This window comes from Oryx dammah, unplaced genomic scaffold, assembly GCF_014754425.2.
Source record: "Oryx dammah isolate SB20612 unplaced genomic scaffold, SCBI_Odam_1.1 HiC_scaffold_23, whole genome shotgun sequence".
NCBI lineage: Eukaryota > Metazoa > Chordata > Mammalia > Artiodactyla > Bovidae > Oryx > Oryx dammah.
Genome location: NW_024070207.1, coordinates 17,562,938 through 17,577,205, shown reverse-complemented (window position 1 = coordinate 17,577,205; position 14,268 = coordinate 17,562,938). Strand labels below are relative to the sequence as shown.

The 14,268-nt window shown below is 35.6% G+C and overlaps 1 protein-coding gene across 6 annotated transcripts in view; it reads right to left on the bottom strand.

Moving 5' to 3' along the window:
* Positions 1-235: 235 nt before the first annotated feature.
* LOC120881399 (putative bifunctional UDP-N-acetylglucosamine transferase and deubiquitinase ALG13) overlaps positions 236-14,268 on the bottom strand; it is a 73,295-nt gene continuing 59,262 nt past the window's right edge. For all 6 annotated transcript variants that reach the window (XM_040265104.1, XM_040265103.1, XM_040265099.1 and 3 more), the window contains 4 exons: positions 12,305-12,493; positions 8,764-8,804; positions 6,695-6,875; positions 236-1,158 (listed from right to left, as the gene is read on the bottom strand). In XM_040265104.1, coding sequence (XP_040121038.1) covers positions 893-1,158; positions 6,695-6,875; positions 8,764-8,804; positions 12,305-12,493 — 677 coding nt within the window. In that variant the 3' untranslated portion in view covers positions 236-892. The remainder of the gene's footprint in view (positions 1,159-6,694; positions 6,876-8,763; positions 8,805-12,304; positions 12,494-14,268) is intronic.

The window sequence follows — 14,268 nt, the reverse complement described above, 5'->3', positions numbered from 1 at the left end:
AAAGGAAAAACAGAAACACAACTTAAAGGAACATTCTCAAGAGAAAAGAACTAGATATGGTAGTATGCACTGCAATATCTTGAGATTAAATAACATTTCAATTGACCCTGCCAGTTCATGCTATAAATTCATGTTTTTTGCCAACCAAAATACCAGGAGAAAACATATGGAAACAATCAAATATCTGGTACTCTTTGTTGCCATGAAAACGTAAAAGAGAAAAACATCTCAGTCATTTTAGCAATTTTAAATGCTGATTTTTATTTACTGCTAACTGTGCAAAGGACATCAATACTGTGCAACAAAACAATTACATAAATCCAATATTAAACAATAGCATATGGGATAAATCTAAAGCAGAGCACCATGTGCCTTCAAAACTGGTTAATATCATAGAATGCAACTCAGGTCAGATGATTCTTAAGAAACCTGAAGAGCTCTCTCTTTTAATATTATTTAGCTACCCAGAAGCAAATGCTCTTGGTTTTGCTTCTTTACCTAGAAAAAAGTAGAAGGCTTTCCAATTTTGCATTAATATGATGTGTGACATCTGAACCAAGGAAACAGTTCGTATGATTTATTCCTTTTATCAGTTGGTACAATCAGCTAATATAAAGCTGACAAGCTGGCTGACAGGAAAACAGCTGAATACAATGAAATGTGCTCAAATATGGGGCTAGTTGTACATTCATCTCAATTTTGTTATTCACAACCCAAAGAAATACTCCTTTATTTTAAAGTACTATTTTAAATCAAAAGATAAAATAATCTTAAAGACAGATATAATAGTAACCACTCTAACCACCCTAAATCACTTAAACACTAACATAAAACACTTTTTAAAGCCAAAATAGCAAGAAAGATGGCAGTGCAATAATCATACTGCTGAATCTTACATATTCTGAGGTACATAATGAGAAGCTGAGGGAGAGGCAGCAATATAGCCAAGTGGCCCAGGATTCATAGCACCATGAATTTGCGGAGAACCACCATACGCTGCACCAACTGGATGCCAGGGAGCAACATAGGGATAATCTGGCACAACATGAAGGCAGGAATTAAAACCTGGCAAAGGTGGCTGCCCATACAGATCTGACATCACTGGATAATAGACTGCTCCATGAGGGACAGATGGAGGGTCAGCATTTAGAAAAGTACCTGAAACAAAGAAAGCACAAAGTACACTTCATATACAAAGATTCACTAAACATCAATATAAATAGATATTCTTGAGGTAAAAATGAAATTTAGCATTAACTCTAAGAAAAGATCCTACAATTGTAGGAGGAAAACTTTAGATATGAACATTAGTGACTAAAACAGACTACTAAAATATAAAAATTTTCTAATTAAAATTAAACATATATGTATATAAAATATATCAAATGTACTCTACATAGACACAGCTACCTTTTGGGGATGAGTTTAGGTATCAACAGACAAAATACACAAAGAAACATTCTCTAGAATCATTTTTGTCAATTAAGTTATTAAAAGAGTTGGTCAGAATTATCAAATATTTTCTTCCATATGACACATGTCATCCAAATAACCATTTTGTATTATTTTAGCAATTAAAAATTCAAGTGTTTTTACAGTCTTGTCTATACTTAAAATTCTGAAAAGCATTCCAAAAATTTAAGAGTCATCTCTTGAATGTCATCAACATGCTAGCATCATTTTAGTTTTATAGCACGTCCACTGCATCAGTTTCAGTGGAAATAAACAGATGCTGTTCTGCCATTATAGTGACTATATAAATAATTTTTTAAAATGGATTCCTTTATTACTTGGGATATAGTAACTTCGTTTTGTGAAATTAAGACAGGCACTGTCTCATATTTACTACAATAAAAATAGCTCTATAAAAGGTACATGGAACAAAAAGGCAATAAAAGTTGATATTTTAATTTGTATTACCATGGAGCACATCATACCACCACATGAGGGACAAGATTTTATAGTCCTAATATTATGACTTAAATCAAATCCCTTATGATTATACAGTGGAAGTGAGAAATAGATTTAAGGGCCTAGATCTGATGGATAGAGTGCCTGATGAACTATGGAATGAGGTTCATGACATTGTACAGGAGACAGGGATCAAGACCATCCCCATGGAAAAGAAATGCAAAAAAGCAAAATGGCTGTCTGGGGAGGCCTTACAAATAGCTGTGAAAAGAAGAGAGGTGAAAAGCAAAAGAGAAAAGGAAAGATATAAGCATCTGAATGCAGAGTTCCAAAGAAGAGCAAGAAGAGATAAGAAAGCCTTCCTCAGCGATCAATGCAAAGAAATAGAGGAAAAGAACAGAGACCTCTTGAAGAAAATTAGAGATACCAAAGGAACATTTCATGCAAAGATGGGCTTGATAAAGGACAGAAATGGTATGGACCTAACAGAAGCAGAAGATATTAAGAAGAGATGGCAAGAATACACAGAAGAACTATACAAAAAAGATCTTCATGACCCAGATAATCATGATGTGATCACTAATCTAGAGCCAGACATCTTGGAATGTGAAGTCAAGTGGGCCTTAGAAAGCATCACTACGAACAAAGCTAGTGGAGGTGATGTAATTCCAGTGGAGCTGTTTCAAATCCTGAAAGATGATGCTGTGAAAGTGCTGCACTCAATATGCCAGCAACTTTGGAAAACTCAGCAGTGGCCACAGGACTGGAAAAGGTGTTTTCATTCCAATCCTAAAGAAAGGCAATGCCAAAGAATGCTCAAACTACTGCACAATTGCACTCATCTCACATGCTAGTAAAATAATGCTCAAAATTCTCCAAGCCAGGCTTCAGCAATACGTGAACTGTGAACTCCCTGACGTTCAAGCTGATTTTAGAAAAGGCAGAGGAACCAGAGATCAAATTGCCAACATCCACTGGATCATGGAAAAAGCAAGAGAGTTCCAGAAAAACATCTATTTCTGCTTTATTGACTATGCCAAAGCCTTTGACTGTGTGGATCACAATAAACTGTGGAAAATTCTGAAAGAGATGGGAATACCAGACCACCTAACCTGCCTCTTGAGAAATCTATATGCAGGTCAGGAAGCAACAGTTAGAACTGGACATGGAACAACAGACTGGTTCCAAATAGGAAAAGGAGTACGTCAAGGCTGTATATTGTCACCCTGCTTATTTAACTTACATGCAGAGCACATCATGAGAAACGCTGGACTGGAAGAAACACAAGCTGGAATCAAGATTGCCGGGAGAAATATCAATAACCTCAGATATGCAGATGACACCACCCTTATGGCAGAAAGTGAAGAGGAGCTAAAAAGCCTTTTGATGAAAGTGAAAGAGGAGAGTGAAAAAGTTGGCTTAAAGCTCAACATTCAGAAAACGAAGATCATGGCATCTGGTCCCATCACTTCATGGGAAATAGATGGGGAAACAGTGGAAACAGTGTCAGACTTTATTTTTGGGGGCTCCAAAATCACTGCAGATGGTGACTTCAGCCATGAAATTAAAAGACGCTTACTCCTTGGTAGAAAAGTTATGACCAACCTAGATAGCATATTCAAAAGCAGAGACATTACTTTGCCGTCTAAGGTCCGTCTAGTCAAGGCTCTGGTTTTTCCTGTGGTCATGTATGCATGTGAAAGTTGGACTGTGAAGAAAGCTGAGCATCGAAGAATTGATGCTTTTGAACTGTGGTGTTGGAGAAGACTCTTGAGAGTCCCTGGGACTGCAAGGAGATCCAACCAGTCCATTCTGAAGGAGATCAACCCTGGGATTTCTTTGGAAGGAATGATGCTGAAGCTGAAGCTCCAGTACTTTGGCCACCTCATGAGAAGAGTTGACTCATTGGAAAGGACTCTGATGCTGGGCGGGATTGGGGGCAGGAGGAGAAGGGGACGACCGAGGATGAGATGGCTGGATGGCATCACGGACTTGATGGACGTGAGTCTGAGTGAACTCCGGGAGATGGTGATGGACAGGGAGGCCTGGTGTGCTGCAATTCATGGGGTCGCAAAGAGTCGGACACAACTGAGCGACTGAACTGAATATTCTAAAATATAATATGCCTTCAGAAACGGGAGGAGAGAAAGAAAATTCACATTCCTCACATGCAATAAGATCGGTATACTTATACATATAAGGTTTCATTTAGTTCTTATAACAAGTCTGGAAAGTCATATAATATATTATTTCCCATTTTACATAAAATCAGACTTAGGGAGGTTAGGTAACTTAGTGGAAATCACATCCATCAAGTAGCAGTTGCTGGAATGGAAAGCAGATTTGGTTAGGTTAGTATACATTGTTCTACCTCCTGCTGATTCTAAGATGGGCAGTCCAAAGATCCTATTCTAAACCCTTCAAAATGCCTCCTGATCTATATTATACTATAAACTGACAGAAAAAGCAAGCATCCTTATGGTCTGGCACAGAGGTCTCAAACTCTTTGGTCTCAGGATCCCTTTACATTCTTAAAAATTGAGGATCTCAAATAGCTTTTGCTTATGTGGGTTATATTTATCAATATTTATCCCATTAGGAATTAAACTAAGTTAAATATGTTATTTCACATAAAAATAAGCCAATTACATTAAACTCATTTTTCATAAAAATCTGTATTATTCGCCCCCCCCCAAAATAACTGTGAAACCAGTGGCACTATTTTACACTTGTGCAATCTCTAATGTATGGCTTAATAGAAGACAGCTGGATTCTCATATCTGCTTCTGTATTTTATCTATTACGATATATCCACTTCAGTATTCTTGCCTGGAGAATGCCATGGACAGAGGAGCCTGGTGGGCTCTCATGTAGCAAAACGTTGGACATGACTGAAGCGACTTAACACACATACACATTGTGATATATTTAGTTGAAATACATGAAGAAAATCTGGCGCCATACAGATATGTGGCTGGAAAAGAGAGAAGTCTTAATAATTAGCCTTTTCAGATAACTGTAGATATTCTTTGATGCTACACCAAAACTAGGTAAGTGGTGATTTCTGAGAGGTCAGTCGCAATGTGGACTTTTCATACTTTGTTAACATTAAAATCCATCATTTTTTCTTGCAGACATCTTTTACAAAATCATGCACAGGTAAGATTATACATGGTAATTGTGAAAATACTATTTCACTAAGTTATACAGATCTCCCACATGTTGACACATTTCATTATACAATGTAAAAAACTATATCATAAATAGTCCCCCATCACCTATTTTATTAAAAGAAATAATTCTGTATTAGCTGTCAAGCTCATGGTTACTAGATAAAAATTAGAATTCTGGATAACTTATATTTGAAAGTTGGAATCTCTATCTTTGACAAAAAAACATACTATCCATTGCCCTTCTTGAAGTTACAGGCTTAGTTGTTCATCTGAGAAAATGTCTGCCAGATCCCCAGTCTGAACAACCACAGTTTGTCTATCATTCTGTCAAGTAAAAGTAGCGTTCCATGAAAGTCAGCTAGTTTAGCTCGAAACTCAAGCTCACAAATCATTTTCTTTTAAATTCAATTGCAGAGAGCTTTCTGAATACTTCCTATTTTGTCATATACAATATTAAATACAATTTTTCAAATATTAAAAATTTAGTAAAATAAGAACATCTTTGATCAAACACAAATAAAGCTGGCATTTTTATATCAAGCATGTGTGAAGATGCTGATTACTAGCACAGTTTGTTGCCCCTGCTTTGATTTGTGCTTAGGTGCCAGCTATTCTACCCACACTGATATTTGCACCCTTAATGCAAATCAAACACAGCAAAAGAGACAAAATCCATGTATTACAATGAATACTTTTAGCCTCATGGATCCCTTGAAAGAGTACCAAGGGACCCCAAGAGGTTCATGTACCATGCTTTAAAAAATGCTGGTATAGGATGAATGGATAACAAAGTCGTGGTACATATTATTCAGCCATAAAAGAATAAATTAGAGTCAGTTGTGAGGTGGATGAACCTAGAGCCTCTTATGCACAGTGAAGAAAGTCAGAAAGAGAAAAACAAATATAGTATATTAACACATATATATGGAGTCTAAAAAATAGTACTGATGAACCTATTCACAGCGAACAAATGCAGATGTAGACGTAGAGAACAGACAGGTGGACACAGTGGGAGGAAGGAGAGGGTAGGACAAATTTAGAAAGTAGCATTGACATATACACACTATCATGTGTAAAACAGATAGCTAGTGGGAAGCTGCTGTATAACAGAGGGAGCTCAGCCTGGTGCTCAGTTGACGACCCAGAGGGGTGAAATGGAGGGGGGGAAGGCTCAAGAGGGAGAAGACATGTATATAAAATTATGACTGATCCACAGTGATGTATGGAAGAGACCACCACAGCATTGTAAAGCAATTATCCTCCAATTAAAAATATATATGGGTGGTTTAGTCACTAAGTCGTGTCCAACTCTTGCTCCTCTGTCCATGGGCTTCTCCAGGCAAGAATATTGGAGTGGGTTGCCATTTACTTCTCAAAAAAATATATATATATGTATGCAAAATTTAAAAAATAAAGCTGATTAAATGAACCGAATTTAGGAAAAGGTGTAAACTGGACTTTCTATTTCTACACTTTTGTTGCAATACACAGTTACATGGTTATGTAAAATAAAGAAATGTTGGTCTAGTATAACATCTGAAGGCTATTACTGTTACACACAATAAAATTCAATTGTCTTTCTTGTAGAAAATTTCTCACTACATGCTTACCATTTGCTGACACTTCTGCCTGTGTGCCATCTTGTCTCTCCACCTCACTGTATAACTGAGGAATGGTTTGATCTACTAGAGGTGGCAGCTCAGAATAGACTGGATAATTCTCTGCATGAAGCTGCTGCTGTTGTATCTGTGGCACATAGACCATGGAGTGCCAGTAGCTGTGGTGGTAGCACTTGGGCAAGAAAGTGGAAAAAAAAAAACACTTTACTATTTCTTTTCTTAAAGTAGTACCATTGTTCACTGAGGAAAAAAAAAGCTAGGCCATGATTTTCAGGTGAGATAACAATGACTTTTGAAATAAATGACATGATATTTAGAAAATCTATTCTCTATAGTAACTTTAAGCTCTTTCGCAGCCTTTGTATTTCATATTTGGACCAGGAATTCTTTAAGGAAAGCACTCTAAGGAAATTAGAGATATATACAATGGTTTGTATATAAAGATATTTGTTATAGCATTATTTTTATAGGCAAAAAAATTAACAGCCTAAATATTCAACAGTAAGAAACTAGAGTGCATTATGATACAGCCATGATGTAATACAATACAGGCAATAAAACAATCATGGCATCAAAAAAAAAAAGTGTCCATATTGTTTAACTTAAAAAGTTTACAAAATTACATAGCCTAGTCCATATTTTATGAAATAAGCTGTAAGGAAATATATCAAAGTGTACATTGATTACACAAGTGATTTCAGTTTTCTTTACACATTAGTATTTTCCATATGCTCCATAATGAATGCTATTACTTTTAATATGAGAAAATATTAAAATATCTATTGTACATAAGAATCTGCTTGCAATGCAAGAGATGTGGGTTCAATCTCTGTGTCAGGAAGATCCCCTGGAGAAGGAAATGGCACCCCACTTCAGAATTCTTGCCTGGGAAATCCCATGGGCAGAGGAGCCAGGCAGGCTACAGTCCATGGGGTCGCAAAAGAATAGGACATGGCTTAGCAACCAAAGAACAATAACAACAAAATGTAGGAGACTATACAACACAGGGAACATAGTCGACATTTTATAATAACTATAAATGGAGCATAACCTTTAAAAACTGCACATCACTATACTGTATACCCATAACATATAATATTGTACAGCAACTATACTTAAAAACACTAAAAATAAATAAATAATAAAACTGCCTCTGCTTTGTTTCCACATGTGACTATAATAAACATAACTGAAGGGGCAAGCATTTTATTTCTCCAATTCTTGAAACTGCATTTAGGAAATACAGTCTCAAGAACAAAAATCCACTCCATTACCCTTAAATTATAGATGTGTGCCTATCGGGGAAGATAGTTTCTTGGAAATGATATGTTCAAGGTTTTAGGGAAATCAGTGTCTTGAGAAATACAAACTAATCTGAGTATTATCCAAGAGACTATCTAATTTAGTATATCATTGTACAAATTTTAAGATGCATCATTCTTTTTCAGAAAATATGCCGTCTTATTTTATCAGAAGTGTATTTCAGGGGGAAATGATCCCTAAAAGAATAAAGTAAAAGAATTCTTACCTGATATCAGAGATACCTTTCAGTGTTATTAAGATATTTGTCAATATTCCCTTTCTACAACTCAGGGAAGTGGTAAAAATCAGTTTTTGGCAAGTATCTATGAACACGAGTGCTTTAAAAATAATACAGTTCTTTAAATGTCTTTGACTTAGTCTAATTACTCTTCACATAAAATACAGAAATAGCCACAAAAATGTTTTAAGTAAATAGAATAATACATTTGAGAAAGAAAAACATAGTGAACAGTCAGCATATGATGTTAAACATGGAAGCCAATATATGCTAAAGTTGTACTGCATAGAGACCCCATTCACAACAATTTAACAACTATTTTATAAGAGAAGCTGAAGCACTAGGAGGTTAAAGTACAAAATTGGCCTGGGTCACCTTCAGAGATATAAAGACAGAAATAAACCTTTTAGGTCACTCAAAGTATTCTTGGGTTTTAAGGTTCAAGAGTCTGATTATCAAAACAGCTTACATTTTTAAGATAGCTTTTTTTAAATCAAAGCAATTTTAATAGGACTCTTACCTGCAATCCCAGATTGAAATAGTACTGCAAAACTTTTGTATCTAAAATTAAATATTTAAATTTTAGTGACTAGATGACATAAAAAATTAAAACTTACCACTTAAAGAGCTCTTCTCTTCGACTATTAATGTATATATAACAAATGTAGTCTTCCCACATCAACACTACCCTCAATCCTCCTTATAGTAAGTGACCATTTACCTACACTAAGATCATGTTCTAACTGAAGGTTTAATCAAGAAATACATATTTTAATTCTACTCAATATTAGGCAGATGTTACAGGAATACTACTATGCAAATACTTAGAAAGAATGTAATAAAGGCATTTTCTTGCTTGTCTCAAGACTAGAATTTTAATACAAATCTACTACAAAAACAATCATACTGGTCTTCAGAGCTAAGACACAGTACAAATTAATGATCTATGAATGCCAGGATCAGTGATGTCCACTAAGATAACTAGCACTGTTTAAAACAATCTACCTTGTTTTTATTTAACATGACAAACATACCACCACTAGAACTCCAAAAAGAGGAGGCAATGAGCAAGGTAACTCAAATTATACCCTAAGGTGATAAAATTTCTCCAGACATAGAACTTAATTAAAAATTTCTTTAAATAAACAAAAACTAGATGTATGAGAGAAGAGGGAATAGCCTTAGCATTTCAATTATAGCTCTATATGCATTTTTACTGATTGATCTGGAATTCACATATATTCTTATCAATATAACGAGTTTTACTAACAAACTCTCAGAAAGCCCCTCCCCTTCTTAAGTTGGAGACTCCCAATACATACAAATGTATTTACTGCCTCTTTAAAAGAATGAGCTTGTATTCTGACTATCATGTGGGAGTACAGTATAAAAGCCTAATACTCAAGCTGAAGAATATGAAAAGATAATAGCAGGAAGTAAACCCACAAATGGCATGGGATTCCACCTCTTGGTATTCACACACATCCACACGAAATTTGCATACAAAATACACACCAGTATTATTCACAATAGCAAAAATGTAGTAACAACCCAAATGTCCATCAACTAATAGATAATAAAGTGTGTCTATATATAATGGACTGTTACTCAGCTGAAAAAAGAAGGAAATAATGACATATGTTACAACATGGATGAACCTTGAAAACACTATGCCAAGTGAAAGAAGTCAGCCTACAAAAGACCACATATTATACGACTCCAGAATAGGCAGAACTGTATGTCCAGAATAGGCAAATCTAGAGATGGAAAGCAGAACAGTAGTTGCCAGGGCCAGAGAAAATGAAGACTAACTGCTAATGGATACAGGGTTTCTTTTGGGGTTATGAAAATGTTCTGGAATTAGACTGTGGTGATGGCTGCACAAATCTGTGAATATACTAAAAAACACTGAATTATATATACTTTACATGAATGACTTGTATGGTATATGAATTATATCTCAAGCTGTCAAAAAATGGCAGGCAAGGACTATAAGAACTGAAAAACATCACTTTGAAATGTAATTGGGGTGGGATCATGAAAATGATAGGATTTAAATAGGAAGTTAGATGGAAGAGTGGGGGTAGGGGGAAGAATGTGAGTAGGTTCACCATGTTAGAAAAGGCTTAGAAGTAGAAAACCAGGTGCATAGAGTTCTTGTAAAAGTAGGAGATAAGGTACAAGTTTGGAATAATGACCAGCAGGTTCTTATAAAACTAAACACACACTTATCTATAAGCCATAAATTTCATTCCTAGGTATCTGCCCAAGGGAAATGAAAACACATGTTCACAAAGACTTTTACAAGTATATTCATAGCAGCTTTATACATAACAGACCCAAATTAGAAATAGTCCAGGTGTCCCTCAACAGGAGAATGGACAAACTGTGGAATACCTATACAATGAAATACTACTTAGCAATACAAACAGACTACTGATATATGAAGCAACATGGAAGAATCTCAAAAACACTGCATTGAGTTTAAGAAGCCATTCATAAAGAGTACATATTGTATGATTATATTCACAAGAAATTTTAAAACAGGTAAAACTAGGGAAGAAAAATATCAGAATAGTGATTATCTCTAAGGGGAAGTAGAGATAGGGGCGGGGAATGACTGGAAAGGGGAATGAGGGAACTTTGTGAGATAATGATGTTCTATACCTTGATGGGTATTTGGGTTATACAATTGCACATACTCATTTGTCAAAACTCAGCAAGTGTACACATAAGTTTTGCTCATTTCATTATAAGTAGGCATCACACCAAAAGAAAAATAGATCCAAACTCTAGTAAATGATACGTATGCTGAAGTTTTTATGGGGAAGAATGATGTCTACAACTTATTTTGAAATCCATCTTTGAAAAGATGGATTAATTGATGGACAGAGAGATGGATGGGGGAAAAAAACAGAAATATATAGTAATGCAAGTATAGTTAAATGTTTACAAAGGAATATAGGTGGTAGATATATGAATATTCATTTTAAAATTCAAATTTATGTTTAAACATTTTCATAATAAAATGTTGGAAAATGCAATAATCAGCATTATGTGCTGAGAAGATCTTGGTCAAAGGGTAGGTAGGTGAAAGGAGAGGAGTAAAGGGATCAGAGTTTAGATCCTGGGTGAATTAGGTGGAAATAATACATTATTAACAAAATAGAAAATCAAGGAGAAGAGTCAATGTTTTACACAGCATAAAGAGAAGAAAGAAGGGAGATAAAGATGAATTTTATTACAGACAGAGTGAATCTGAAATAAAAGAAAGAAAGCCAAATGAAACTGTCTAGCAAGTAAGTAGAAGCCAAGGCCAGACAGATTTAGAAATCATCTACATAAAAGTTGATATCAACTTTTAAGGAAGAGAAAAAGAACAGAATGAAGTTGAAGATCTTGAAGACTACCTTAGGGGCTGAAAAAAAGAACAAAATAAAACAGAGAACCAGTTAAAAGAATCAATGGAAAGTTACATCAAAAAAGAAATGAAAAGAAAGTATAAATAAGCTACAAACAACTTTCAATTACAATTCTCTTGGGATACACTGAGGGGTAACAACAAACTTCCAATGGAAAGCTATCCTTAGTTTAATTAAGGAAATTCAAGGCAGACCAGACGTCCCCAGCAACTCCTCTCCCAAAACCTTTTCCAATTCCTCAAAATTCAGTTGGAATCCTAAATATCAATAATGCAACAATTTCATGTACTTGTGTGGGCATTAAATAAAAGAAATGGAGAAAATTTTGTTATCAACTCCTACTTTTCAAGAAAAATAGTTGAGAATAGATACCCAGCTGCAAATCTTCTTTAGGGCAGACATGTAGCTACCTTAGAAAAGCAGCATGAGTCAGCTCAATCATCCTCTTCTCGATGATGCAAAAGATATTCTCAGCTTTCAGTTGCTCCTTTCCTTAGTCATTTCCCCAGCACTGCTCTCAGTTTCCTTTTGTTCCCCCAACCCTACCCTCATTGGTCAACCAAAGAGAGATATGCTCTAAAATTAAAAAGAGAAAAACAGACCTAAATAACCCTCACCTAACTGTCAAAATCTACTTACCTTGAGGCAGATCACTGCCACTTGGATCACAGGAATAAGGTGGAGGTGGCAGTGCTAAGTTTGAAGCCTCTCCTACCTCAAGAGGAGAAGGAGGAGTTGGTGGTGGTAATGGAGGAGGTGGAGGTGGTAGAGGGGCAGCAGCAGCAGGAATAGGAGCAGAGAGGTATGGATACGATGGTGAAGCAATCACTACAAAAGAAACAAACGAAGTAGGGATGCCACAACTGTAACACCTTATAAGCAGGAGCTCATCTATGTCTTTTGTGTTCTCAATTTCAACAAGCAACTCTCTAAGTCTTAAGGTTTGACTTAAAAACAAAAACTCAGAAGGCAAACTGTCCATATTCTTTTAGACATGCCAACTGAAAACAAGTTCAATATAGGTTATTTTGAGTTAAGGAAATTACTTGACATTAAAAGGAAAACTGAAAACTGGAAGCTACAAGGTTTGACTATTAAGATTTTGAACAGTTACATAAATACTATTAAGGCAAAAATTTTACTTAGCTTAATACAAAGTTAAGGATGTTTTCAAGCATCTGCAAAATCACAAGATGTAGACACTAATAGGAGAGACTAAATTGCACAGATTACAAATTTAAGCAATCCTTGAAGATTTCTACTTGGTAGTATCAGAGGAATATAGAGAACTCTAAATCATAACAGTTCCATTTGTGATGACCTACAGAATCTAAAACAGGCTACATGAAACCACTTTATTTTCTTTAATTTTCTGTAACTGTTACTATAGTTTAAAAACAAGATTCATTTAGGAGTTTCACAGTTTTTGACATAAGAAATTTAAATACAATTTTGTTTAAATATCAATATGTTCCCCTATGATGATAAAGGAAACAATGAAGCTCCAACCTAGTAAAAATAAATATCTCCATATATATATATACACCATGTTAGATAAATCTGTTAAAATTTTTTGAAAGATTATTGATACAACCTTTCAAGTTTAATTGAACATCTTAGCTGACTTAGAAATTCAAGTACTAAATTTTATCACTGTGTTGCTGCTGCTGCTGCTGCTGCTAAGTCGCTTCAGTTGTGTCCGACTCCGTGCGACCCAAAGACGGCAGCCCACCAGGCTCCCCCATCCCTGGAATTCTCCAGGCAAGAACACTGGAGTGGGTTGCCAGTTCCTTCTCCAATGCATGAAAGTGAAGTCGCTCAGTCATGTCCAACTCTTTGTGACCCCATGGACTGCAGCCTACCAGGCTCCTCTGTCCATGGGATTTTCCAGGCAAGAGAACTGGAGCGGGGTGCCATTGCCTTTTCCGTATCACTGTGTTACCTGTATTATAATTTTAACCCTCAGAACTATAGAAAGTTTAGGCTCAGTAGTCAATAAAGGTTTAAATTCAGAGTTTTAGAACACTTAATTTAGTATAAGTGTTGTCCACATAAGCTGAAATTGTTATTCTGGAAATTTAGCAAAAGGAATTTAAGGCCAAGTATCAGAAGTAATAGGTCCCTGTAGGACCTTCTAGAACTAACATCAAAAACAGGTGTCCTTTTCATCATAGGAGATTGCAATGCAAAAGTAGGAAGTCAAGAGATACCTGGTGTTAACAGGCAAGTTTGGCCTTCAAGTACAAAATGAAGCAGGGCAAAGGCTAACAGAGTTTTGTCAAGAGAACACACTGGTCATAGCAAACAACCTTTTCTAACAATACAAGAGATGACTCTACACATGGACATCACCAAATGGTCAATACCAAAATCAGACTGATTATATTCTTTGCAGTTGAAAATGGAGAAGCTCTACATAGTCAGCAAAAATAAGACTTGGAACTGACTGTAGCTCAGATCATGAACTGCTTATTGAAAAATTCAGGATTAAACTGAAGAAAGGAAAACCACTAGGCAATTCAAATAATACCTAAATCAAGTCCCTTATGATTATACTGTGGAAGTGATGAATAGATTCAAGGGATTAGATCTGGTAGACAAGA